The sequence below is a fragment of the Artemia franciscana genome, chromosome 20 (genome assembly GCF_032884065.1).
Source record: "Artemia franciscana chromosome 20, ASM3288406v1, whole genome shotgun sequence".
In the NCBI taxonomy this organism is placed as follows: Eukaryota; Metazoa; Arthropoda; class Branchiopoda; order Anostraca; family Artemiidae; genus Artemia; species Artemia franciscana.
Window position 1 is genome coordinate 7421100 of NC_088882.1, and position 27766 is coordinate 7448865.

Genomic DNA, 27766 nt, shown 5'->3' on the forward strand with positions numbered 1-27766 from the left:
GTTTGGTTTAAGTTATTCTTAAACCTAACAGAAATTACTACTAACAGGAGTAGGACTGAATGTTAAGGGAATCACTTGCGCCGTCCGGCTAGCAAAACATCCTACCATAGTTTACCTTTTTGTTTGTGCGCGGAAGTTGGATTTTCATGGTGAGAATGATATTGACTTATGCAGTTTTTTTCGCTCTATTTTTGAGTACCAGAATCACTCCTGTTGAAGCCGTCGCTGTGCCAAAAAATGACTTAATAAAGTCGCGTTTCCATTCTACCTTTTTGGCGCCATCTATCTTGACTACGCTAACTGCATTGCACTTACTGCGAGAAGTCACAGGTGGCGCATCGTCCACTAATGGAAACAATCCGACAGGAAAGAAACGTGGATGTCGGGCAGGGAAAAATGAAAGGAGAAGGCGTACGGGGTGTGCTATTTCGGTACTAGTGATAAGCCGTGACTATTGTTCTTCGCCAAAACAAGTGTTTGAGCGAAACCTGGTGAAAATCAAGATATCCAGAGCACCTAAAATACCGAGTCTGAAGAGATTTGACGAAACTCCCGTGTGGCCCATCCAGGATAGCCCGCCCGTTCTTAAGCCCGAACGTCCTTTAGCTAAAAGTAAGTTGCCAAATATACTTGTGTGTAACGCTAGATCTTTGAACAACAAAACTGATGCACTTGAAGTTATTGCCAGGCAGAACAACGCCTCAATAATAATAATAAGCGAATGTTGGGACACTTCTGACGAATCGGCGCGCATCAAAGGTTACGCAAGCTACTTTAATACGCGTCACGATCGTGGCTTGAATCGTCGAGGAGGAGGCGTTGGACTTTATGTTCGTAATGACCTATCCTCAAGGCTGTTAAGTGAGCCTTTTGACTCCAACCACGAAATATTATGGACCGAATGCAAACCTGCACGTTTATCAAAAATATTTTCATGTTTAATTGTTGCTTCGGTCTATTATCCTGAAAGTGCTAAAAACAGGAAAGACTTGATTGAACACATTCAGTTTTTCGTAGACAAAATGCGCCGCAAGCATGTCTCTCCTGGCTTTGTTATTGCCGGAGACTTCAATCAAACTAATAGGCAATGGGTTTCAACTATTTTAGATTTGCGACAAGCCGTTACAATACCTACCCATCAAAGTGGCAGCATACTTGACTTGATTTTTACAAACTTGACAGACTTTTATTACGCACCGAGATCCCTAGGACCCCTTCTGAATTCTGATCACTTTATCATCTTCTGGGAAGCCAGTTCGGACATTCCGAAGCCAAAACGAGTCAAATATACGGTGCGACCACTTACTGAGGACTCGATATCTACATTTGGTCGCTGGATCGGTAATTATCAGTTTGAGGACATTTGCTCTGAACAGGATATTAATATTAAAGTCAATAAGCTGAATACTCTGCTTCAGGAGCGATTTCAGACTTGTTTTCCCGTAAAAGTCATTACTGTGAGTGACACTGATAAACCGTGGATAACCAATGATCTAAAGAATTTAATAAAAACCCGTTGTCGCCTTCATATCGCTGGTGATACCGTAGCTTCAGCCAAGTTGCGTAATCATATTGTTAAACTGAACAAGCGTGCCAAGAGGCAGTATGTGAGGGATAAAATTACTCCCTTACTCACAATAGACCCCCACAAATGGCATTCCTCAGTAAAAAGACTTACCGGTAAGACAACACTCAGAGATCTAAGGCTCCTCAAAGAGGACGGTACCTTAACCTCAGCTAATGAAGTCAATTCTTTTTTTGCTGACATTTGTACCTCATTTCCATCAATCACCAAATCAGAAATTGATACTATCATTGCTGGTGCAGAGATTGAGGACGTATGTGAGGTCTCTGAATTCACTGTTTATAAGGAACTCCTAAGACTGAAAGCGAACTGTGCGTCCTACCCAGGCGAGCTTCCAGTAAAGCTGTTACGTGAATTCGCCATTTTTCTTGCTAAGCCACTCTCTTCTATAATCAACCAATGTTTCCTTCAGCAAGTATTCCCTAGTGCTTGGAAAAGAGCATATGTCCGCGTTATTCCAAAAGTAAGGTGTCCAAAATCTTGTGATCAACTCCGGTCTATATCAATAACTCCGAACCTTTCTAAAGTTGCAGAAACGTTTATTTACCGCAAACTTATGTCACAGGTCTCTGCACATCTAGACCAGTATCAGTATGGATGCTTAAGAGGCAGCAGCACAACTGTTTATTTAGTACGGATGTACCATCTCATTGTCGAGTGGCTCGACCGAGGAAGTGCTATAGTCGACCTTCTCCTCGTAGACTACCGAAAGGCTTTTGATCTTATTCGCCATTCCGTTGCTATCACAAATCTACGCACCATGGGTGCGCAAAAACATATTCTCCTTTTAGTGATCAATTTTTTACAAGCCCGCTATCAGTGCGTTTACAGTCTTTTCCCAGGAGATACCGACTCCGAATGGGTCGAGCTTACATGCAGAGCCCCACAAGGTACTAAGCTCGCTAGTCTACTGTTTTTGGCAGTGATAAATTTCATCCTTTCCGGCTATGAAGAAAGATTTAAGTATGCAGACGACTTGTCAGTCCTACTGAAGTACATTGTTGAGAAGTCTGAGGCTGTCCCCCAATTCTGTAACGAAATAATCAACAACTTCAAAGATGAATGTACTGCGAATAGCCTCCAAATCAACGAAGGAAAGACTAAAATCCTTCGCTTTAATCCCCTGAAGAGAGACTTTGTGTGCCCTCCTCCTCCTTATCCTAGTGAATCTTCGGCAGTAGTGCTTGGTGTCAAGTTTAGCATCGACTGCTCTTTCAGCCTCCATGTCGATACAATTATCAAAAAGGCAAATAGTGCGATGCGGACACTTATACTAATGCGTCGATTTGGTTTTTCAGTGACACAACTAAGGATAGCCTATCTTACTTACATTCGACCAATTTTAGAGTATGCATGTCCCGTATGGGGCCCACAAGTCAATAACACTATTTACCTAAGTGACCAGCTTGAGTCAATACAAAAAAGAGCAGTCAAAGTAATATTGTGCGATGCTTTTACCGAATATAAGTTAGCATTATCCACTTTACAAATTCCCTCTCTTCAAGAGCGTCGTCTCAGTTTGATCCTTGAATTTGGCCAATATCTTCTCAGAAGTGATAAATACAGATCGATACTACCACCAGTTTTAGTGAAACATCGAAGTACTAGGTTGAAGAAATTTGACAGATTAGCAGCACCTCCTTCACGCACAAATCGTTTTTCCAACTCATTCATCCCTTTCTTTGTATCAAAGTATAACAATTGTTGATTTTAAACTATTTGTCTTCTGATTTTTTTTTTGTCGTTTGATTTAATCCTTTTTTCTTTTTTGTAAGCACAAGCGCCATTTAGTTTTATGACTACGAGAGATTGTGCAAATAAAACCTATTCCTTCCTATTCCTATTCCTAACGCCCTCTAAAATTTCTGAATGCCAGAGGTCATTTGCGCTGTGTTGAAAACAAAATCTATTTTAAACACCCTCTTTTTGGTTACTTTACCAATAAACCAATAAAAAAATAATAGGAATTAAGAACTAACAGAGCTTAATCTATTTTTGATTAAAAACAAGTTCTTCAAATAAAAGTAGAGCGAAATGAAGCCAAAGACGAACTTAAATGCAGTCTTATGACAATTCAAACCTAACACGAACGGAAAAAACTATCATCGAATCTGTTTGGTTTAATTATTATTAAATCTAACAGAAATTACTACTAACAGGAGTAGGACTAACGACCTCTAAAATTTCTGAATGCCAGAGGTTATTTGCGCTGTATTGAAAACAAAATCCATTTTAAACACCCTCTTTTTGGTTACTTTAATGTATCCACAATTGCTGACACTTGCAGGAATGAATATCGTTGTGGATTTAACAATCAGTCTACTTTCAATGACTTTTTTCTGAAATCTTGGTTATAATGGTAATTTTCTTCCTTTTTTTGTTGTTGTTTGTGTTTTCGTAAATAAAAACCACATTTTTCATTATTCATATTGTTTTCAATGGAATGCAAATGACGTTCAGGCCGGTTGAATGTTTTGAGAGGGACGGAAGGGGACAGGCAGCAACATTCTTACTAGTGAACCGTGATTAGTCCTTGAAATATTTTTTTTGTGTGTGTTGTTTCAACACACTGCTCAACAACTCACAAACTGCTCACAAATCAAAACACACTGCTCGACATAAAAATTGTTTTCAGTGAACTGAAAATAATGCTCTGGCCATTAGAAGGAACAAGAGGGGTTGGCCCCTTCGTCCGCTTAGGTTAGTTTTTTTGTTTGTTTCATGTTTGACTTGCTTATTCATTGTATTTTCTCTTCATTTCAGAACTCGGTTATTTATTGATAGTGATTCTTGCTTAAAATTCAATTATGTAATGTCTTTGTTTCTGCTCATCTTTGATCTGCTCATCTTTTCATCTGCTCATCTAGTTCTTCTTTTTTTTTGAATTCCCTTTTTAGATTTTACCTTTTAATTAATTAGTAGAAAAGGTGGCAATTTTTGTTCTTGGTTGTCTAATCAGCTTGGAATTCATAGGGATTCTTGCTTAGTCAAGATCTCCCTGGGTTTTTAAGAGTATACCCTTGGTAGGTTTACAGGTATGCTCTTGTATCTGTAAATCAAAAGACGTTAGGTGTCACAAAGTATGTAACTTATACTATACCATAATGGCTTTAGGGAGTCGAGTCTAAACTTTCAAGGAGTGCTGAAGGGGTTAAGTGATTTTTTTGGGGGGGGGGCGGAGGTAATTAAAATGACACTATGATTATTTGGGCTATCAGAACAACAACTCTGTAATTTCGTGGGATTGGCTTAGGAGGTGGAGTTGAAACTTTCAGTTTTTTTGTGTAGGGGGCAAAATGGTGTCGGTTTTGTGTGTGTGGAGGGGGGGGGGATGGTAAAATATTTTTTCTCTGGTGGCGTATCTACAACATCTTGGGAATGGTTGAGGAGATCAATTTAGAACTATCAGGAAGTGTATGGGAGGCAAATCGTCCTTGAATTTCATCACGGGCTGGTTGCCGAAAAAAGGAAGAGTTGCTGAACCCTTTTTGACATTAAAACTTGAAACGAACAGAAATTATTCCGTATATGAAAGGGGTTGTCCCCTCCTCATCGCCTCGCTCTTTACGCTAAAGTTTTTTATTGTTTTAAAAAGTAAAGTTATGAAAAAGAGTCAAACTTTAGCGTAAAGAGCGAGGCGTTGAGGAGGGGACAACTCCTTTCATATACGGAATAATTTCTGTTCGTTTTAAGTTTTAATGTCGCTCCATACTTGCAGTTAAAAAACTTGTTTTTATTTATATTTAATCATTACCAAAGAGAGGAAAAATATCATAGTTATGCTTTTATTTGCCGATATACTGCCGGTAAACGAAGGCTATCGAAGTTTTGGATCAAGGGGACAGTATCATAGGCGAGGTTTTAACGTATGTTGAAGTATAGTACCCACATTTAGCTATCTTTGTAGCTAGCATATTCAATATTGGTAGCATCTGCGATAATAGTGGCTCCACACTTGTCAATACTCTGTCTATATTGACTTTCTAACTTTCATTTTGATCTTCGCACGACCGCAAACCCTCAAAGATTTTCTTCAGTGAGAAAGTGTTCCTTATTTTATTTATCTGTTTGTGATTGCTAGAATAAAAAGTTCAAGCATGACAACCGTCTTTGAAAAACGATATAGTGCTGAATATAATGATGGAATATTTGGTATCAAAATGACACCAGTAGTAGAGGCAGGTGGATTTTGTAAACGATTTTTAAATACATTCTACGGCTTACCCGTCTCACTTTTTCTTTTTCTACTCTCTTTTCGTAATTCACACGAATCTAAAAGCAGGACTGAAAAATAATTGTTCAAATTAATTTTTTGATTAAATGAAATCTATTAGCTTTGTTTCCCATGTTAAGTAACCGTTGCAAGTTGAGAGATTTTTTCTAGTATGTTTGAACATCTAAATTACATTATTTATCTTTTTCAGAAGACTCGTTTGTGACAGGCAGTGTTTACATGTATATTAAAGAGCCTAGAAAAGTGAAGTTGAAACCGATTAATTATGTCTGTGAAAGGGTGCCAAAGTGTAATTTTGAAGTTCAAGAGTATTCAGAATTCTACAGTCATGTTATTACGCACTTGTCAGACATAAGGGGTGTCAAAAATGAATGCTCTCTCAGTAAGTATTTTGATGCACCAATATTTTTATACCCTAAAAAGTATATGGGGCACCTTTTAAAATATGCTATTTTGCTCATAAGAGATGGGTAAAATTTCAGCGGCATATTCGCTTCACAAGTTGAAGGTGAGATGAATCAAGGTTTTGAAAGAATATTTTCGTGGACAAATAGCTGATGTACTGTTATATATCTCCGTAAATAAATTCTAAGACGTCTCAAATGAGTAAACTCACCTAAATGAAGGTTTAAAATAAATTTATTTATTTTCTGTTTGGTCTGTGTCGATTATATATATCTTTATGAACAGGTGCCACCGCGCAAAATTATGGACTCTGAAACTGGAAAGCTGAAAATATCTGCTACTAATGCTGCCGCTATTACTATTAATGCTACTTCTAGTAATACCAATAATACTACTGTCACTACTATTACTACTATGCCTAAGAATATGAAAGAGAAATTTTCGAGGAACTTTGAGGGGTAAAGTGAGCTGAATCACAACACGCCGTCTGTATTCAGATTGCTAAATGGGCGTAACAGCAATATCTTAGGAACAGTTTGGTGTGTGAAGTTGAAACTAACAGGGTTTGTCGTGGGGAGCGTTGAACTAACCCAAAGAAAATAATTGTATCCTATTTCTAATGCTTCTACTCATACTGCTACTACGGCTACTATTATTACGACTTCTACTTCTACTACTGCCACTAAAGCTAAGGCTACTACTGTTGATTCTACCGCTACTACAACTACTATTGCTGCTTCTAAAACTACGGCTATTCAGGTGAAAAAATGGACAATATTGAAACTGTGCGGAATCAAGTTGAAACACTATACCCACACAGGTTATCAAGAGAAAGTATCAGAAATGCTTCAGGAACGGTTGATCGCATTAAGTAGAAAATTTTCAGCGGGTGTTGAAAGGGATGTTGAAGGAATTAAAGGTGCTCTGCGCCTAACAGTACTAATGCTACTGCAACTATTGCTACTACACAAGCTAAGAGTATTAACGTGAAGTTTTAAGGAATGTTTAGGCGGATGTTGAACTAATCAAACGAACTACGAGCATGTAGATTTTGACAACGGTTACCAAACAATATTTGAAAAAACGGTTTTATGAAGTTTGACCTTTAAGGGTAAGTTGTGGGGATTTTAAACTAGCCAGAAGGCAATATGTTTATACTACCCCTACAGTTACTGTAACTGATGACTCTAAGGATATTAACGTGAAAATTTTAGCAAACGTTTAGGGGGGAGGGTTCAATTAAACAAAAAACTATATGCATGCTTGTATTCAAAAGGGCACATAAGCAATATCATTGGCAGCACTATTCTGGAATAGCTAGAAGTATCATTGAAACTTTGAAAGAGCTAATTCGAAATTATGGATTAAGGAGGAGGGCTGCTTGCCCTCCAAACACATTTGAAGCTTAAAAAGGGCACTAGAATTTATAATTCCCAATCGAATTAGCTTCTTTAAAAGTTTCAATGATATTACTAGCCATGGTAGAGCAGCGCTGCCTATGATATTGCTTGTATAACCTCCTCGTCAATACCTTGCTCTTCACGCTAAAATTTCTAGCACTTTTAAGAAACCCTCCAATTCTAATTAAACGGTCCTTGTGTTTCAAGAATGGTTCTTAAAAATGGAGACAAACAGTCAAACTTTACCGCAGAGTGCAAGGTATTGAAGAGGGGGCAGCCCTATCATACCCGGAATAATTCTATTTGTTTTGGGTTATAATGTTTCTCCTTACCTCCAGCGGAAAAAAATTTGTTTAAATTTGTTTAATTTCTGATCGTTTTTCAAATGATGCGGTAAATCTGGATCACCCTCCATGAAAAATTTCCTCCCCTCATGAGAAACTCCTCCATGGAAAGTTCCTTCCACGCAAATTACACTCCTCTCCCCCTTTTAAAATTCCTTCCAGACAATTCCATCCTCGCTAAAAATCCCCCTCCCTCCGTCAAATTTCTTGCAGAATATTCAGCCTAAAAAATTCTCCTTGGCATATTTTCATTTGACTAAGAGTAAGTTCTAATCGTTTCCCAATCACCCCGGAAATTCCCCCTTCTGTGGAAGTTATTTCCTGGAAATCCAAACACGTGAAGATGTCCCCCAGAACATCTGCACAGACAAAATTGAATAGGAAAAAAGAAAGTAAGACAAATGAAAGGAATTTCATATAGGAATTCGGTCAAACCCCCGGTGTAAAACTTCCCCTGGAAAGTTCACCCCTGGAAGTTTCTTTTGGCACGGGCAATATCCCCATGGAAACCCATCCCAAGGGCAAATCCTCCCGCCCCACCCCAAAATGTCTTTATGCTTCCCAATTAGGAAATACTATGCGTAAGCAATGGAATTTTTTTTTATAACTTAAAGACCTATCCCCTGGGGATGGGGGGGCATGCTATCTCTAAAGGTGTAGTTCTGGGACTTTTCAACTATGCTCAACAAAATGGCTATCTCAAAATTACGATCGGACGATTTTGGAGAACAAAGATATGGGAGGGGGTCTAGTTTCCTCCAATCTTTTGGTCACTTAAAAAGGGCACTAGAACTTTTGTTTTCCGTTCAAATGGGCCCTTTCTCGACGTTCTAGGACCATCGGGTTGATGCGATCCCCCTTAGAAATTTTTTTAATAAAAATAAAAACCAAATAAGCACGCTTCCGTAATCTTTCTTCCTACAAAAAATAAAAAATCCACATTTTTGAAATTAAGAGCATGAAACCTCTACAGTAGGGTTCTCTAATATGCTTAATCTGATGGGGCTGAATCTTTTGTCTCATAAAGATTTTTTTTTTATTTTTTGGGAGTCTTTCCCCTCATTTTGGAAAATCAGGCACATTTGTATGAGGCTCGTAGCCTTTTATGGATAACACTAAGCTTAATTAATGTTATATATTTGGCCTTAATATTAATATATATTTAGTTTTAATATTGTTATATATATGTTTATTGATCTTGAAATTCTGTTTTTTCGAGTCCCGATTGTTTTTTACCCTTTCGCTCCTTACTTACAGTTCATTACCACAAACTGTTTAATATAATGCCTCTCCAATTATATATTATTGTATTTAAGACGGCTATAAGTAGGGAAAATATACACATTTCTTTAGCCTGAATATCCGGTTTATCTTCTTTGTTAATACAAAGATAAGTCTCGTGAGGTTTTTTATTTGAAGTATTGTTTTGAAGCATTTTGATTGTTTTGACATGTTAGTTAGAACTACTATTGATTTTATCTGAAAATGTTTGTTTTTTAGACTTATTTTGTGATTGGAAGAACTGTGAATTTACTACGACTTTAGCTTCTGAAATTTTGGCACATGTTGTGTACCATGCTGTTCATGCAAGTGCAAAAAATAGAGGTCTGCAATTTTTCCAGGAATACATATACAAGGTAAAACAATGTAGCCATTTCTTCGTGTTTTGTTGACTGAGGAGCATTCACTGGGTTTTTAAGTAACAGAAAAGAGAAAGAATAAAATCATAAAAACAGCAAAGGAAGGCTGAATAGCCTAAAAATTATTTGAGATTATGGACGAATTGTAAAAATGTAGTGATCCTGGTTGTCCCGGGCCCTGAGTTTATCATCCCTTGCTTACACCCCTAACTGAAGCTCTTGATTGCACTGGGACAGTATAGGGCTCTGTTCCACCTTCATTAGAAAGATTAATCGAAATCATTTTCGTGTGTTCATTTTTAAATTGATCTACTCCATTTTTCAGAGTTATAATTATTTTAGACTGACCATGTTTAGATTGACCATGATAGACCTTTGTTTATTATTGACAAAAAAAAACTTTTTCCACAGAATAAGTTTTTCAAAGAAAAGTAAAGAGCTCCATTAAACCAAAAATGAGCAAAAATAGAATTGAATAATCTACCAAGCGTAAAACTACCACAAATCAGCATCCATAAATTGATGAAACCCAAAAGGAACCAAAATTATAATTAATAACCAAGTCAAACTCAAAACGTGTAGAAATTAAAAGAGTAGGGCTCAAAAACTCTATGCATTCCCACGTCCAGAACAAGTTTATTAAAGTGCAAATTAGATTCTGGCCGCGGGAAGGTATAGAGCTTTTGAGCCCTACTCTTGTTAATCTCTGCTAGTTTTGAGTTTGAATCGGTTATTTGTTGTAGTTTCTGTTCGTGTTCGGTTTCATTACTTTATAAATGCTGATTGGTGTTAGTTTTACGCTTGGTAGATTATTTGATTCTATTTTTGCTCATTTTGGTTTAATGGAGCTCTTTACTTTTCTTTGAAAAACTTATTTTGGGGATAAAGTTTTTTCTAGTTAATTTCTCTTTTTTTTTTATATTGACATAGTCTTTTCGGGAAAAAAAAATAATAGTTTAAATCTTTTTATTTATCTTAAAGAATTTATAGTTTAGTATGCTATTTGTATGCTGGAAGTTTTTCAACAGTTTTTAACAATATACATTCTTTTGAAAATCTGGACACAAATAGTAGCGTTTAATTTAGTTCTAGACCTCCTCTAGTTGACCTGAAAAACAAAACTTAATAACATTTGCAAAAAATCTATATATGCTATTTGACAGCTTGGATACACTTACACTTGTTTGATTTATTTAAATTTTAAGAGCAGAAGTAGTAATGGAAGTAGCAGAATAGAAATTGCATAGCTGGGGGGGGGGGGGCTGACCTACGCAATAGCCCTAGATATACAGTTACAAGACCTACCAGTTATGCTGAACAAAATGGCTATCTTAAACTTTCCTCGCATGTGTATAGTTTTTTCTCTGAATTGAAACTCCCCCTTAACGTTTCAACTTAATGTCCTTATTGTCATTAGTTGTAGTAACCTTAAAAGTAGTATGAAAAGTATATACATAGTTTCTTCTGGCTAGTTCAAAATCTGTCACAACTTACCCTGAAAGGTCTAACTTAGTAAAGTAAGCCGTTATTGTGACATTGCTTTGTCATCTTATTGACAATGTACATGATCAGAGTTCGTTTTGGTTTAGTTCAGCATCCGCCTAAATATTCCTTGAAAGCTTCACCTTAATACCCTTAGCTTGGGTAGTAGCAATAGTTGTTAGCATTATTAGCAGTATGGACATAGCACCTTTTTTTCAACATTCCCATCAGCACACTATGAAATTTTAAACTTAAAATTTTAAATTTTAAAAAACTTAAAATTTAAATTTTAAACTTTAAACCGGTCCTGAAGCATTGCTAATACTTCCTCTTCACAACCTGTGTGGGCATAGTGTGTTTCGATTTATTTCAATACAGTTACAATACTGCCCGAAATTCTCGCCTTAATACCCTTAGGTTTGTTAACAATAGTAGTAGCACCAGTAGCTGTAGTAGTAGCACTAATAGCAATAGGAGTACAGTTAATAGTACTAGTCTTAGCCTTAATAGCATTAGTAGTTGTAGTAGTAATAATAATAGTTGTAGTTGTAGGAGTAGAAGCAGTAGTATTATGATGCAAATATTGTCTTTTGGTTTGTTCAACATCCCCCACAACAAGGGTTGCAAGTTTTAATTTCACACACTAAACTGTTCTTAAGATATTGATAATATGCTTTTTTGACAGCCTGCATACGGATGGTTGGTTGTTTTCCGTACAATTTTTTTTTTTTTTAATATTCTCTGAAAATTTTCCTTCATACCGTTAGGTATAGTTGTAATAGCAGTCACAGAAGTAGTATTACTACTCAACTTAATACAATTAGCCATTGCCATGACACTGTCGATCTGTTCTTTAGATAACCTGTATATTCATATACTTCTTGAAATTTTCATCTTAATGCTGTTAACTTTACAAGTAGTTGCGGTAGCACTAGCTGTTGGAGCAATAGTAATAGAAGTAGTAGAATTAGTAAATGTTGCAGTAGTAGTACTATTACTAGTAGTGTGCACAAATTGCCTTTTGGTCAATTGATCTTCGCCTTTAAAGAACTAATTTTCTGGAAGTATTCTCTGATAGTTCCAACGCTAATTTGACAATCTAAATGCACATAGTGCCTTTTTTTAGTTTTGATTTTCCATCAATATTCCCTCAAATTAGAATTAGCCTTTATAGTACTATTATGACAATAGTTTCGGTGGTAGTAGATGTATTTGCAGTATTAGTGTTGTATTAGTAGTAGTAATGGTAGTAGCAGCATTAGTATTAATAGCAGTAGGAGTATGTCCATGTTGCCTTTTGGTCAGTTGAACATCGATATCATGATTCCCCAGAAATTTCACCTTGACACGTTAAGCCGTTCAAAATTTTTTGTTGGTATGCAAAATTGACACCCTTTTGACGCCCTTTTAACTTCAATATTCTAAGCCTTACAAGTTGGTCCAATTGAAGTAGTAGTCTGAGTAGTTTAGTGGCAGTCGTATTACTAAAACTAGCTTAGAATTACTAGAAAACATGCACATATTATATTTTTGTCAATTGATCTTCCCCTTGAAGTATTCTCTGAAAGTTCCAATTTAATACCTAAATCAGTTCTTGAGATGCGCCCTTTCGACAACCTGCATGTGCATAGTGTATTTTGATTTAGTTCAAATTCCTCCACAATATTCTGTCAAATTTTCACCTTCATGCATGCTTTATTTTGCTAGTATCATAGTAGTAGTGGTAGTAGTAGGAACAGTAGTAGCAGTAATAATGCATTATTAGAAGCAGTAACAGTAATAGCAGCATGATTAATAGCAGTAGTTGCTGGCACATTTTGCATTTTGGTCAACTTAACATCCCACTCACGATGTCCCTGAAATTTCCTCTTGATACGATAAGCCGTTCCATATGCTTGTACCATTCCTGATACGCTTGTATCAGCAATCTGTATGCACATAGTATGTTTTGATTTAGTTCAACTTTCCCCTCAACGTTTCCTCAGATATTTTTTTCTGTATCCTCAGCCTTAGTAGTACTCGCTACAGAATTAGTAGTTTTAGTGGTATTGGTGCTAGCAGTAATAGTACTTATGATAACAGTAGAAGCAGCAGTAGTTGTAGTACAGCGTGCAAATATTGCCTTTTTGGTCATTAAAAATGGCACTACAAATTCCAATTTAAAATAAAATTTGATCAATTTGAATTTAATGCGGCCATCCATTCCATAAAAACCTTATGCGCCCCCCCCCCAGGGTATTACTAAAAGCCCTTGCCCTATGGCTCTGGGGGCCATGCCAACCGTGGAGGTATTGTTATATGTTCTCTGGACTACTTCAAGCAAAATTACCATCGTACATTTTAATCAGATGCGTTTGGAGAAAAGAGGGGTAGAGGTGGGGGGGCTAGTTAACCTCTATCACTTTTGACTCTTACAAGGAAACTAGAACTTCCAATTTCAACCCAATGTGCCAACTCTAAAGTTTACACAGCCATCCCTTCTGTAAGAACCTTAAATGCCCCAGAGACAGACATACCTTACAACCCTCGCCTTCAGGCTTTGGTAGTTTGTATCAACCCCAAATGCCACGTTCTATGATCTTTAAACTATTTGAATAAAAGGACTATCTCAAAATTTTTATTAGATTAATCTCGGAAAAACGACGTGTGTTTGTGTGGAGGGTGGGGGGAGGGGTAGCTGCGCTCTCATCATTTTGACCCTTAAAAAGGGCACTAAAACTTCTGATTACCAATTCAATGAATCCCCTCCAAAGCATATACGACCACATTTCTATAAGAACCTTATATGCCCCGGGGGTATAACTTACAATCCTTGCCCTGAGAGCTGTGGGGGGGGGGGAGGGAGGTATCTTTTCACAGACATAATTTTTTGACCTTTTAACTACAATGAACACAATTGCTATCTCCAAATTTTGATTGGTGGTGTTAAGAGGAATGATGAGCTTTGAGGGGGGGGGGGGGCTGGTTTTTTCAAATCACTTTCACTCCTGAAAGTGCAATATAACTTCCAATTTCAAGTCAAATGAGCCCCATCGGAAGTTTATACGATCGCACATTTCATAAAAACCTTTTATGCCCTAATGGCATAATTTACAACCCTATCTTCAGGGTGCTAGGGGGTTCTGTCAACCTTTAGAGGCATTATTATATGTTCTTATGACTATTTTGAACAAAATTGCTATCTGATAATTTCAATCAGATGCGTCTGGTGAAAAGAGGGGTTGTCGGTAGGGGAAGGGGGTTAAATGCCCTCCATCACTTTTGACCCATAAAAGATAGCTAAAATTTCCAATTTTCAACTTCCAAAGTTAAACAACCTTACCTTCCACAAAAACCTTAATGCCCCTATGGCATAGCTTACAACCTCGCCTCCAGGCTCTGATGGTTTGTAGCAACCCCCAAAACCTTGTTAAATGACCTTTGGACTATTTTGAATAAAATAATTGTCTCACAAGTTCTATTGGATACATTCGTGAAAACGCGAGATGAGGGGGGCTAGTTGCTCTCTGATCACTTTGACTCTTAAAACGGGCACTAGAAATTCTGGTTAACTGTTTCACAAGCTATTGGATACATTCGCGAAAACTCGACCTGAGGGGGGCTAATTGCTCTCTGATCACTTTGACTCTTAAAACGGACACTAGAAATTCTGGTTTACAATCCACTGAGTCCCCTTCAAAGTAAGTATGAAGTATCTCCGAAGAATGCCCCCAGAGCCTGACTTACACTCTTGCCCTGAGATTTGTGGGGGCGGGGGTGTCTTCCTCAAAGACGTACTTTCTGGACCCTTCAACTACAGTGAACAGTATTTTCATATACAAATTTCAATTGGATGTCTGGGAAAATGATGAGCCTGAGGGGGGGGGTTGCTCTCAAATCACTTTTGACTCTTAAAAGGAGCACTACAACTTCCAATTTCAAATCATTTGAGCCCCATCTGTAGTTTATATGACCACCGAATCCACAAAACCTTATATTCTCCCAGGGTATGATATACCTATATTACCTATATACTTACTATATCGAGGGTACTGCGAGGTTGTCAATCCTAGAGGCATTGTTATATTTTTTGGGGGACTATTTTGAGAAAAATTACTATCTCACAATTTCAGTCAGAATCGTTTAATGAAAAGAGGGGCAGTCAGGGGGGGGGGCTATCTGCCCTCCTTCACTTTTGACTCTTAGAAGGGAACTAGGACTTCCAATTTTCAGCCAAATGAGCCTCCTCTAAAGTTTTTATAACCATCTTTTTCATAAAAATTTTAAATTTCCCCGTGGTATTTGGATTATTTTAAATGAAATGGCTATATAAAAATTTCTATAAGGTGCATTTCGAGAAAATATGACCTGTATGGGGGTCCCCTCCGATAAATTTGATTCTTGAAAAGGGCGCTAGAGCTTCTGATTACCAATCTAATGAGTCTCCTTCGAAGTTTATGTGACCACGCTTCCATTAAAAACCTTATGTGCCCTCAGTGCATGACTTACAAACCTTGCCATGAAGACTGTGAGGGGGCTGTCATCCTCAAGGATATAATTTATCAACCTTTCGACTACGTTGAACAAAAAGGCTATCTTAAAATTTTTATCGGAAAAGTTTGGGAAAAAGATGGACGTGGGGGGGGATTGCCCCTCTGATCACTTTCGACCATTAAAAAGCGCTCTAGTCTTCTCAATTTCAAATTGAATGAGCCTTTTTTTGAAGTTTCTACGGCAACGATTTCCATTAAAAAAAAACCTTATATGCCCCTAAGGAATAACTTAGAACCCTTGCCTTGAGGGGTGTGGGGGGTTGTCATCCTCAAAGACATTATTTCAGAATCTTTCAACTACGCTAAACAAAGCAGCTATATCAAAGTTGTCATCAGAAGTGTTTGGGGAAGTGATTTTTGTGGGGGAGGGGGTTCATTTGACCTTCTTTCGGTTTCGACTATTCAAAAGGGCACTAGCTCCTTCAGTTTCCAATTGAATAGGCCCTTTTTGAAGTTTCTACGACGACGCTTTATATAAAAACCTTATATGCACCCAGGGCATAACTTACAACTCTGAGGGCTGTTGGGGGGTGTCATCTTCAAAGACATAATTTTGACTACGTTGAACAAAATGGCTATCTCAAAAAGTTGATTGAAAGTGTTTGGAGAAATGATGGGTGTGTGTGTGTGTGTGGGGGGTGTTGTCCTCCAATTACTTTCAACTATTAAAAAGACTCTAGTCCTCTCAATTTTCAACCCAATGAGCCCTTTTTGAAATTTCTACGACAACTTGTTCTATACGAAGTGCCCTGGTCGAAAAAAAACAAATAAAATAAATATGCATTGTGCCAACATCGTTCTTTACCTAGCAGCGCTGTTGTGCTGCCTATGATTTATTGTCTTATCTAAAACAAAAATAGTCAGGATTTTTTTTCGAAGATGAAGGGAAGAGGATCAGAGTCTGGAAAGCTTGAAATAGCATTATTTTTGCAATTTTGCTTATGGTTTCGAATTAAAGGGGGCTTTATAGTTGTACAAATTTGAATGGACATGTTCAAAGTTGAAGTGCTTCCACAGTACCACTTACTATTTGAGAGGCAACGCTAAACGCTATAGCGTTGCCCATACTAAAGAGGAATTAGGCTTCAATGTGCTATTATATCAGTATTTTTCCCCAAATGTATTTTATATGGAAGAGGTAGTCGTCTAAACTCCGAAGGAACTCATGCGATAGAAAATTGAAAGTTTTAGTGCCCTTTTTAAGAGTCAAAAGTGATTGGAGTGGAACCAGCCACTCCCCCTCCCCCAACGCCTTTTCCCCCAAATGCTTACCATCAAAAGTTTCAAATAGCCATTCTGTTTAAAATAGTCCAACAGCAATGTGTAAGGAATGACTGAGGTTGTTGAGTTGAAAATTTAAGGGAGTCCTGAGAGGGATGTTAAACCAACCCTGTTTTTAAATGCTCCCTTCTCTCATCACTGATCAAGAGAGATTCTGCTCAAAACTATCAAAAGATCATGTAGCTATGCCTCCGGGAATGTAATGCCCCTAGCCTCCAGGGTATGAAATATAAACTAAATATTCTGTCCCTTTTTTACCTGCAGTATTTATCATTAGGAAAAGGCTGGATTTTGAATCTGGATGTGTTGAGAAAGCTTCAGAGTATTAAGATGAAACTTCAGGGAATATTTAAGGGCATGTTAAACTAAATCAAAAGGTACTCTGTGCTTACACTTTATCTTTATTTACACTTTATTTATTTTTTTACACTTTTAGGGCATGTTGGGGAGAATGATAAAAAGTGGCCAGAAAGCTACCAGTCCCCTTGTACTCCTTTTTTAGCTTCCCTTCCTCCAAAGTTATGTGATCAAAATTTTGCAATAAATATCATGTTCGAAATAATAGAAAAGTCAATTAACTATACCTCCGAATATGACACACAACCCCCACAGCCCCTAGGGTAAGCGTTGCAAGCTATATAAGTTGCCCATTCCTTATATGCAGTGTTGATTATTAGCAAAGGGGACGCGTTTGATCCTGAGTCTCCAAAAAGGCTAAGGGCATTAAGGTGAGACTTAAAGAAAATTTTGAGGATGCTGGCAAACAAAATCAAAACACACTATATGCACAAGAGTCGTCAAAAAGAAATAACAGCAATATTTAAGGAACAGCTATGGGTATTGAGTTGAAAACTTAAGGAAATGTTTAGAGGGATGTTGAAAAGGGAACGGTAGGCAACCCCCCCTCACACCTTTGCCCTTTTAGATGCTCCCTAACACTGATAGAAATCTTAAAAAGCTGTATTATTCAATATAGTCACAATAGCTAATAGTTATGCCACTCGGGATGTCCTGTCCCTACAGCCTCCGGGGTTAGAAATATAAATTATGCAATTTTGTTATTTTTGACATGCAGGTTATATTATTGGGAAAATAGTGGATGTTTGATCCATGGTGTTGCCCGAAAGGCTAAGAGTTTCGAGACGAACGCTAAATAGAAGAAACTAGGTGTATCCGAGTTATCAAAAAGGTTTAGCTATATTATCTTAGAAACAGATAAGGGTATAAACTTGAAACTTTCAGGGCCACTACTACTATTGCTGTTGCAAGTTAGACTGGTTGCGACTGCAACTGTGACTAGTTCCAAATATAACAAACGGCAACTGTGACCGTAACTGCTTGCAACTGCTACTACATCTAGTTGTGGTTGCTTTCAAGGAATGTTGAGGGACTGTTGGAGTTTGAAACTTTGATGCTGTCACAAAAACATCACTTTGTTTTTCAATGGGGGTTGTCTAAAAACTTGAAATTTTTTGACATAAAAAAAAACTAATGTAAAAAAAATATTTGATTAAAAAGCGTTTCAAAGAAAAGTTAAGAGCCATATTAATCTTTAGACCTGCAGAAATAAACTTCTATAATAATTTGGTGTTGTCATGTTTTTTTTTTTTGTTCCTAGCACCCCGATTTCAGCTTATTCCTAGAAAGTGGTAAGGTTCTAACCTCTGTGGTTTTTACGGAAAGTGTGGACCTTAGGCCGGATTGATGAATATGACTTTGCATATTGGAAAGCTTCGTAGAACTCTTGCCTGGGGCCAAAAAGGATTCATCTTCGGCAATGAGAGGTGCGCAGCCTTTGCTAGTTTGTGTACCTATTATTTGTTTCTGCTGTATTTGATGGTAAGACCAATTTGGTTCCAGTGGTAAGACATGTAGGGGACTTGTTTATTTATAGATCAACAACTTCAGCGTTTAATCGAAGCGAGGAGACAAAATGAAAGTGTTGCTCTCGCAATACTTGGCTCGGCGAAGCCAAACAAACGTTGCCAAAACGCCTCACGTTGTCCATGCAACGTAGATCTAGTTCAAATTGAAAACGACCAGAAATTATTGTTAAAGAATAACTGAAACCCAAAACGAATAGAAATTAAATAAACAGTGGTAGCAAACCTGCAGATAACAGCTACTAATATAAATGAATAAATCTTAAGAAGAATAGAAATTAAACGGAATGTTCAGGTCAAAATTAAAACGAAAAAAAATAACTACAAGCAGGAGTTTAGCCACTGTCCACTCCCCGCCACTAATTGTAAAAGCCTATTGCGTCATTTGCGCTTTACTGTAAACAAATTTTATTACAAATATTTTCTTTTACATTTATTAAAATCGAAAAACAAAAATAAAATTACAGTAAAAAAAAAAAATCTTGAATTGTGGAGCTTCCAGCAATTAAAATCATTATAGGTCAAATATTAAGTTTATTTTTATAAATTCTTTCTAAGGACTGTCCAAGATATATTTAGTTTACAATAAAACACAAATGACGCAATAGGCTTTAGACTTTTACAGCTCAGGGAGAGGGAAGAGGACGTGGCCAAACTCCTATTTGTAGTGATGTGTATTCATTTTAATTCTAACCTAAATATTCAGTTTGATTTTTATTCATTTATATTAGTATCTGTTATCTGTATGTTTGCTAGGATTGTATATTTAATTTATGTTTGTTATGGGTTTTGTTTACTCTTTAATAGTAATTAATTAAAAAAGAAATTCCGGAAAACAAGTTTTTCAAAAAAAAGTAAAGAGCTCCATGAAGCCAAGAATGAGCAGAAATAATGTCAAATAATCTTTCAAGCGTAAAATTACCATAGATCACTATCAATAAATAAATTAAACTCATAACGAACAGAAATTACAATAAATAGCCGAGTCAAACTCTAAACGAGCAAAAATTAACCTGAATAGGGCTGATAACCCCCACTCCTTTTCAAGACCAGAACATGATTTGCGCTTTACTGGAAAAATAATGGATTTTCAGTTTAATTGATATGTGGTGATATTTGTTCCTTAAAATGTTTATATTTTTTATTTATGAAAGTAAGAAAAGTGGAAACATTTAAAACGTATTCTGTTTTCATGTATTTTGTTTTCAACATCTGATTTCCAATCCAATGAGCCTCCTCCGGAGTTTCTACGACCAAGACCGTTATATGCCCTCGCGGCATAACTTACAACCCTTATGCTGAGGGATGTTTGGGGGGGGGGGGGGGGGTTGTCATCCTCAAAGACATAGTTTCTAAGCTTTTCAACTACTCTGAACAAAATGGCTATTTAGAAATTTTGATTAAGTTCTTTAGGGAATTGATGGGCGTGGGGTAGGGGGCTTGTTGCCCTCCAATCACTTTTGACTATTGAAAAATTGCCTTTCAATGTTCAATCAAATGAGCCTTTTTTGAAATTTCCGCAGCAACAAATGGCTATATCAGAATTTCTATCATATACATTTTTGGGAAAATACGAAGGGGGGGGGGTATCCACCCACAGATCACTTTGAATCTTTAAAAGGGTACTAGAACTTCCGATTACCAATTCATTGAGTCATTCCGAAGTTTATACGACCACCCTTTTATAAAAACCTTATATATCCCAAAGGCATAACTTGCAACCCTTGCCCTGAGGTCTGTGTGTTTGTGTGGGGGGGATATCATCCTCAAAGACTTATTTTTATGAAATTTTCACTACAATGAACTAAATGGTTATCTCAAAATTTCGATTGGATGTGTTTGGGGAAATGGTTGGTGTGGGAAGGGGGTTAGTCACCTTCTAATCATTGTTGACTATTAAAAGAGGCACTTTCCAATCGAATGAGCCGTTTTCGAAGTTTCTACGACAGCAAATGGCCATCACACAATTTCTATCAGATGCATTTCGGAAAAATACGAGGTTTGGGGGGGGGGCTATCCAACCTCTGATCACTCTGAATCTTATAAGGGCTCTAGAACTTCTGATTACTAGTCAAATGAGCGTCCTCCGAACGGTTATGCGATCAAACTTTTATATAAACCTTATATGTCCCAAGGGCAAAACTTACAGCTCTTGCCCTAAGGGCCGTGGGGGAGGGGTTGTCATCCTCAAAGACGTAATTCCTATACCTATCAACTAAGTTGAACAAAATGGCTATCCCAAAATTTTGATTGGATGTGTTTGGGGAAATGGTGGGCGTGGGAGGGAGGTTAGTTGCCCTCCAATCACTTTTTACTATTAAAAAGGGCTCTAGCCCTTTAAATTTCCAACCAAATGAGCACTTGACAAAGTTTTTACGACAACTCCTTTGATACAAAGTGCCCTGGTCTAAAACAAAAAAACAAAACAAACAAATAATAATACTCTGTGCCCACATATTTCTTTACTTAGGCAGCACTATTGCGCAGCCTAAGATTTCTTATACCCGATCAACTTTAAGGTTTATTATACTCAATCAACTTTATGTATCTAAATAACAAAGATTGATATACGTTATGACCAAGTGCTTACTGTCTTTCGATCATTCATCATTTTTTTTTGAAAACCCCAGAATTTTAATCAGGTATTGCATTAAAAGAACAACCTTTTTGTCTGTCTAACTACTTTTGTGAAGAGATGAAAATAAGGTTCGTTTAATTTTCTCGTATTAATTTTGATTTATAAGTTTCTTTTTATCGAGGTGAATTGTAGTTGAATTTTGTATTGACCTCTCCTTCATACACCTTCTTCTCCTTAGCTGTAACTCGCTTAGCTGGCTTAGTCGCTTAGGTTTTACTTCTTCGTAAAAACCTTTATTCTGCGTAACGTCCTCTCTTTAATTACAAACTCAAATGGTGATTCTGTCTCATCTGACAGTTCTTTTTTTGTTAACGCATTGAGTTGACGATGATTTACTAATATCATTACAGTAAGATATCCTGTAAAAAGCACTGTCATGTAACTGTTCGATTATTCAAGCCATCAGTGGCGTCATTTTGTCAAAATAGTGGGAGGGGCAAAGTTTGAGCTAATTTTCCCAAATCAAGTGAAAATGACAGTGAAAACTGAAAACTGATCCATATATTACCAGAAAGGTAAAGGTATACTGAAGAAAACTGACCCGTTTCTCTGGATACTTGAATTATGCAGGCACAATTTTTGCAGAAACTAAATTTCAGCTAGGGGGGTGGGAGCAAACTGAGGTCTAGAGGGGGAAAGATCAAGGTTGGACAACCCAGATAAAGCTGGAATGATGTTAATCTAGGCTTGGTGTCGTAATTGAGCATGAAACAGGGTCAGACACAAGAGGAGTGTCCACCAATGTATCAACCTCGCAAGACTTAGTGGTACGAAGAAATTGTGGTGGTTGTAAGCTAATTTCTTGTTAGTTTCTGATCCTTTCGACTAGTTTGAATATACTTTTTTGAGGGACGAGTAAAACGTTAGTCGTTCTGAAGGGGAAAAAAACATTGTTTCAAAAAATTTAGATCATAATGGAATTATAATACTTTCACTTGATTGGGCTTCAATTGTTTCTATGATCAATATTTGTTATTTCAGTTTTGCTTTTATACATCTCTGAGGTAAAATCTCGTATCCTAGATTTTACAGCAGTGATTCCACGTGTTTGAACATCGGTCGAAAAACAAAAAGCAAACAAATTAAAGTGCAGCAATAAAAGGACAAAGGATAACATGCGCATCATTCTTATAATATTTACGCGTACAGTATCCATTCTAAAATGGGACCTTTGGATGACTTTGGGTCCTTGTTCACGGTCCATAGGATCAGGCGTGTATTTGGCTAAAATTAAATTTCAGATCAAGCTTCAGCTTTATAATATGCTAACTCAGAAATCCATAAATACTAATTTTTTACAGAAGGACTTGTCACCTTTTGCGTTTTGTTGGGCTCGGCAGATGAAGCAATCATGCCTTGGACCGGACTCTAAATGCCAACACTAAGGCCAATTGTACACCCTTGGGCTCTGTTCCACACTTTCAAGGCAACTAACTCGATGTTCCAATGTGACCTGACGATTTTACGGGGATATTGTATCTAATTTCTTCAGTGTATTGGTTTCTTCAGATTTCTAAACGTTGCATATTGTTGCAAAACCATATCTAATATTCCTTTGATTTCGTCTGGTTTCATAAGATTATTAAATTTAATTCCATGAAATATGAAGTGGAATAAGAGACGATCGTGGGATATTTGAGCGAGGCACCGATTGGTACCATGAGAAAAAAGTTGTGAATAACTTTCTAGTTTTCAAGCAAACACCCTTTTTTAATCTAACTTTCTGTTTTAACCTCTTTATTGACAATGAACATATGAACTTAACAGGCGTGGTGGAATTTTTTTTTTTGATGCACGAAGCTCGTCAAAGTCTCAAAAACAGATAAAGCCTATGATCTGACAATAAATATCTGTAAATTTCGTTGGGAACCCCCACTTGCTGCCAATTTGTTGCTTTTTACTTTTAGTTTTTTTTTCTGAATAGCAACGAGGCTATTGTAGTTATTACCACTTGAAGCTGCTAAAATATTTAGGAAACAAATAGAAATTATTATTATTCAAAAAAGATCATTAAAAAAAGAGGCATATAGGGATTTCTATGAAGCGTTTATTTTTGGTGGACATCTCTTTAGATTTGGGACGGCAGAAACGCATTGCGTTTTTATATTTGTTAATGGGAAATGTCTATTATTATTTTTTCTATATTTTTTGTTGAAAAAAATAATGAATAATTCATAATCTTTAAAATCTGTTAGATTACATTATGGCTGTCCTAAATTATCAGATACTCAGCATGTTTTCACAGTTGGTGTTTGTCTCCCACCGTATTGACTGTTTTAACTTTAAATATTACTATTGAAATATCTGACCTACTTCCGAAATCAAAGTAAGCCATGCACATATTTCACTAATAGTGGTGTTTTCACGCATTCTGGAATCTGAGTCATGCAAGACTTTCAATCTGCAGCATTGGAGAATCAAATGTTGGGCTCTGGATAGGTCACCCTCACCAATTGAAATGCAATAGTTAAAAATTATTAAGATTGCGGTATGAATAATTGCTCTAAAGCACAAGACACTAAGCACATATTTGAGAAATGTTTTTTGATTTTTATTGAATTGGTATGTAGGCTAAGGCTTTTCAAAAATGATGTTCATAAGTCTGAGCCTAGTATTGCAATATAGAGGCCAAATGTAAATAACCTTAAATAAATTTTCAGCAAAAAGAGTATTTAAAAATTTCTCAGGCAGTTGATACATACCACGTATGTCAACATTAAAGATTACAGAATAAGTGAAAACAGATTAAAAATTCAAAACCACCAAAATTAAGTGTATTTATATGCAGTAATATATATATATATATATATATATATATATATATATATATATATATATATATATATATATATATATATATATATATATATATATGTTTATGAAACTAATGTTTATGAAAAGGTAAATATAGAGGATGAGAATTTAATTGAAAAGACTGAAGAAATACTTTTTAAAAATTTTAATATTAAAATAAATGACAATGATAAAAAGTTCCCTTTCCTATATTGGACTGTAAAATTTCATAAGAATCCCCCTAAACCACGGTTTATTGCTGGAGCAGCTAAATGTCCAACCCGCATTGCTGCTACTGACCTCTCTTTAATTTTAAAGGAAATTGTAAATAAACTTAAAACCTATTGTTCTGGTATTAAAAAATTTTCGAATTTTAATCCATATTGGAGTGTTAATAATTCACTGCAGGTGATAGATTCTTTAACAATGGTTTCAGCTAAAAGAATTGAGTCTTTCGATTTTGCGACAATGTATACTAATTTATCACTCAATTTAGTGTTAGATAATTTAAAAACTGTTATAAAGAAATCTTTCCTCTTATCTAGTAAAAGGTTCTTAAAAATAGACAGTTATAATAAAAAAGCCATATGGACAAACTGCTTTAATACTACAGTTAACTTGAGATGTTACAGCTTGGATATGATTTTTGAGTTATTGGAATTCGTTTTATACAATACTTATATAAGATTTGGGGGTGATTTGTACAAGCAAATTATGGGAATTCCCATGGGGGGGAATGCCAGCCCATTTATAGCTGACTTGTTTTTAAGTCAACTAGAATATAAATATATGATGGATAAGAATAATCCAATTAATTTAAAACATGCTTTGTCAAATAATAAAAGATATTTAGATGATATTTTGGTCTTAAATTGTAAGGATTTCATTGATATTTCTAAAAATATATATCCATCAGAGCTTATTCTTGAGCCTAGTCATGGCGCTGGTCATGAAGATCATTTCTTAGATTTAAATATTAATATTTGTGATAATAATAAATTAAGTTTTAAAATGTATAATAAAACGGATGATTTTGATTTTGAAGTGATTAGTTTCCCATTCCCTGAAAGTAATATACACTCAAATATCACATATTCAGCGTTTTTCTCACAGTTACTTCGTTATGCAAGGATTTGTAGTAATTATATTGATTTTAAAAATAGATGTAAAATCTTAAGCCAAAAATTGATATCAAGAGGTTTTTCTGCAAATAAATTAACATGGCAATTTAAAAAATTTAGTTTTCATTATAACGAACTTTTAAATAAATATCAAAAGAATTATCTAGAAATACTTAAAGAAATTTTTGACTAATTTCGGAGGTTCGAGAAATGTTGTCACAGCGCCATTTATTTTGAATTGTGTTTCTATTTGAGCGGAATTTTTAAAAAAATTAGCCACATGGTAAAGATGAATTATATAATTGTTTAGTTCATTCAGGTTTTTTGCAATGTGTTAATATTTGTGATTTGGTAAAATTTATAATATTTAGTTTACTTATTGTTGCTAAAGGGAGGGATATATTAACAGGATAAGCTTGTTTTGGTTTTACTTGGTTGTTTTACATTTGCTGTTTTTTTTTCATAGACATGTATTTTGGGGGTGATACCTGACGCGGGGATGCCATGGATATTCTGTGGTAGCCACAACACTGTGCTGGGTAGAGAATTTAGAGTGGCGAAACCCTATATAGGCCAGTGTATTCTCCTGATGAGCCCTTATGTTGGGTGTTGCCTCTGAATTATTTGTCTATATTATTTTTTCTATGGTTTGGTAAATGACGACTTATACTTATTGACGACATGACTGCCTGTCCATGGATTATTCTTTATGGTTGATTGTGTGTGGCTATGCTGTTTGACCTATGTGATTGTATGGATGAGTAGGGTTAAGGCCTCATTCAAGTGCTGGTCTATATTAATCACTAATTTAGGAAAACAGTCTTCCTTTTCTCCTTCTGTCTCCTTTTTTTTTTTTTTTTTTTTTTTTTTTTTTTTTTTTTTTTGTGTTTGTGCTGTAGCATTGGTGATTTCTCTTTTCATGATATATATATATATATATATATATATATATATATATATATATATATATATATATATATATATATATATATATATATATATTTATTTATTTATATGCAGTAATATATATATATATATATATATTTATATGCAGTAATATATTTACTATATTAGCAATATATATTTAATATATTGCTAATTTATATATTAAATTAGTATTATATATATTATATATAGTAAATTAGTTAATTTATATATTTTATATATAGTAATATATTTACTATATATATATATATATATATATATATATATATATATATATATATATATATATTATGTATAGTAAATTAGTTAATTTATATATTTTATATATAGTAATATATATATATATATATATATATATATATATATATATATATATATATATATATATATATATATATATATATATATATATACATATAGGTATAGTCTTTTCGATGTAAAGAAAATAAACTGGCTAATTTAAACTTTTAATTTAAGCTATTTATTTTCATTGTAGTGAAGTACAAATTACACTATAATAATTATATATTCACTATACAAGTCGTCAACATAAAACATTTGGAACAATTCTTTCAATTTTGTTGTTTTAAAAATACTCTTTCAGTAAGTGTTTGTTGTTGCTTAAAATTGTCTACTGATATTTCTGGGTACCCGACTGATGACCGTATTTGAGACAGTAAGCTGTAGAAAAGGTGTGGTTCAAGCCATAATGAAAGAAAGGCTGAAATGGCTATGACCTTTCTCCATTCTCCGAATGAAGGATGATAGACTGCCAAAGATTGTCCTTTTTGGCCAACCGTCTAGGGCTAAACCAAAAGCAGATGTCGCAAGGAAAGAGGGTTTCAGAGGGACTGGTGCTGCGGTTAGTTCTTAGTAGTAGCTATAAGTTTGCCTAATCATTCAATATTGTTTTTGTTCGTTTTCGGTTTCATATTTTCGCGAATAGAAATTTTATCCGTTTAGATATCCTATGCAAGCTAGTTCTTTGTCGTTTTAATTCTTAAGTTTCCTCTTTACTTTTAGTCGAAACGCTTTATTTAAAAACCTGTATTCATAAAGTAATACTAATTATCAGCCCTCCTTGGCTTCAGTATTAATTGAATTACGTGTGTCTTGTTGCTCAACTGCTGTAAGAAATAAACTTGTAGCTTCTCTGTTGTAAATGCTAAATCTGAGTCCCGTAACCTAATCTTTATACGCGTTCAAGGAATAAGTTTTTTGTAGCGGTCTCAGATGTTGTGGCTTCATAGAGTAGTGATTCTTTATCAGGTTCCACGTGATCAACAGCGACTTTGACTCGTCATATAATCACAGTAGATTTGAAGAATGAAGCAAATTTTTCACTGCTATCTAACACCGCATGGTGAGTGAGTTTTTTGCTTTGCTTCAATCTGCATTCCTGCGAACGAACAATGAAAACTACCTCAATTTGTGCAAAAATACATTGGAATAGCTCAGCCATACTATATAAGGTGAGGAGGAA

The 27766-nt window shown here is 35.6% G+C and overlaps 2 protein-coding genes across 8 annotated transcripts in view; both read left to right on the forward strand.

Moving 5' to 3' along the window:
* LOC136040389 (BTB/POZ domain-containing protein 6-like) overlaps positions 1-27766 on the forward strand; it is a 396184-nt gene that overhangs the window by 114569 nt on the left and 253849 nt on the right. The gene's annotated exons all lie outside the window — the stretch shown is intronic.
* LOC136040386 (zinc finger protein 3 homolog) overlaps positions 1-27766 on the forward strand; it is a 108681-nt gene that overhangs the window by 70099 nt on the left and 10816 nt on the right. For all 4 annotated transcript variants that reach the window (XM_065724645.1, XM_065724647.1, XM_065724648.1 and 1 more), the window contains 2 exons: positions 6010-6201; positions 9469-9605. In XM_065724645.1, coding sequence (XP_065580717.1) covers positions 6010-6201; positions 9469-9605 — 329 coding nt within the window. The remainder of the gene's footprint in view (positions 1-6009; positions 6202-9468; positions 9606-27766) is intronic.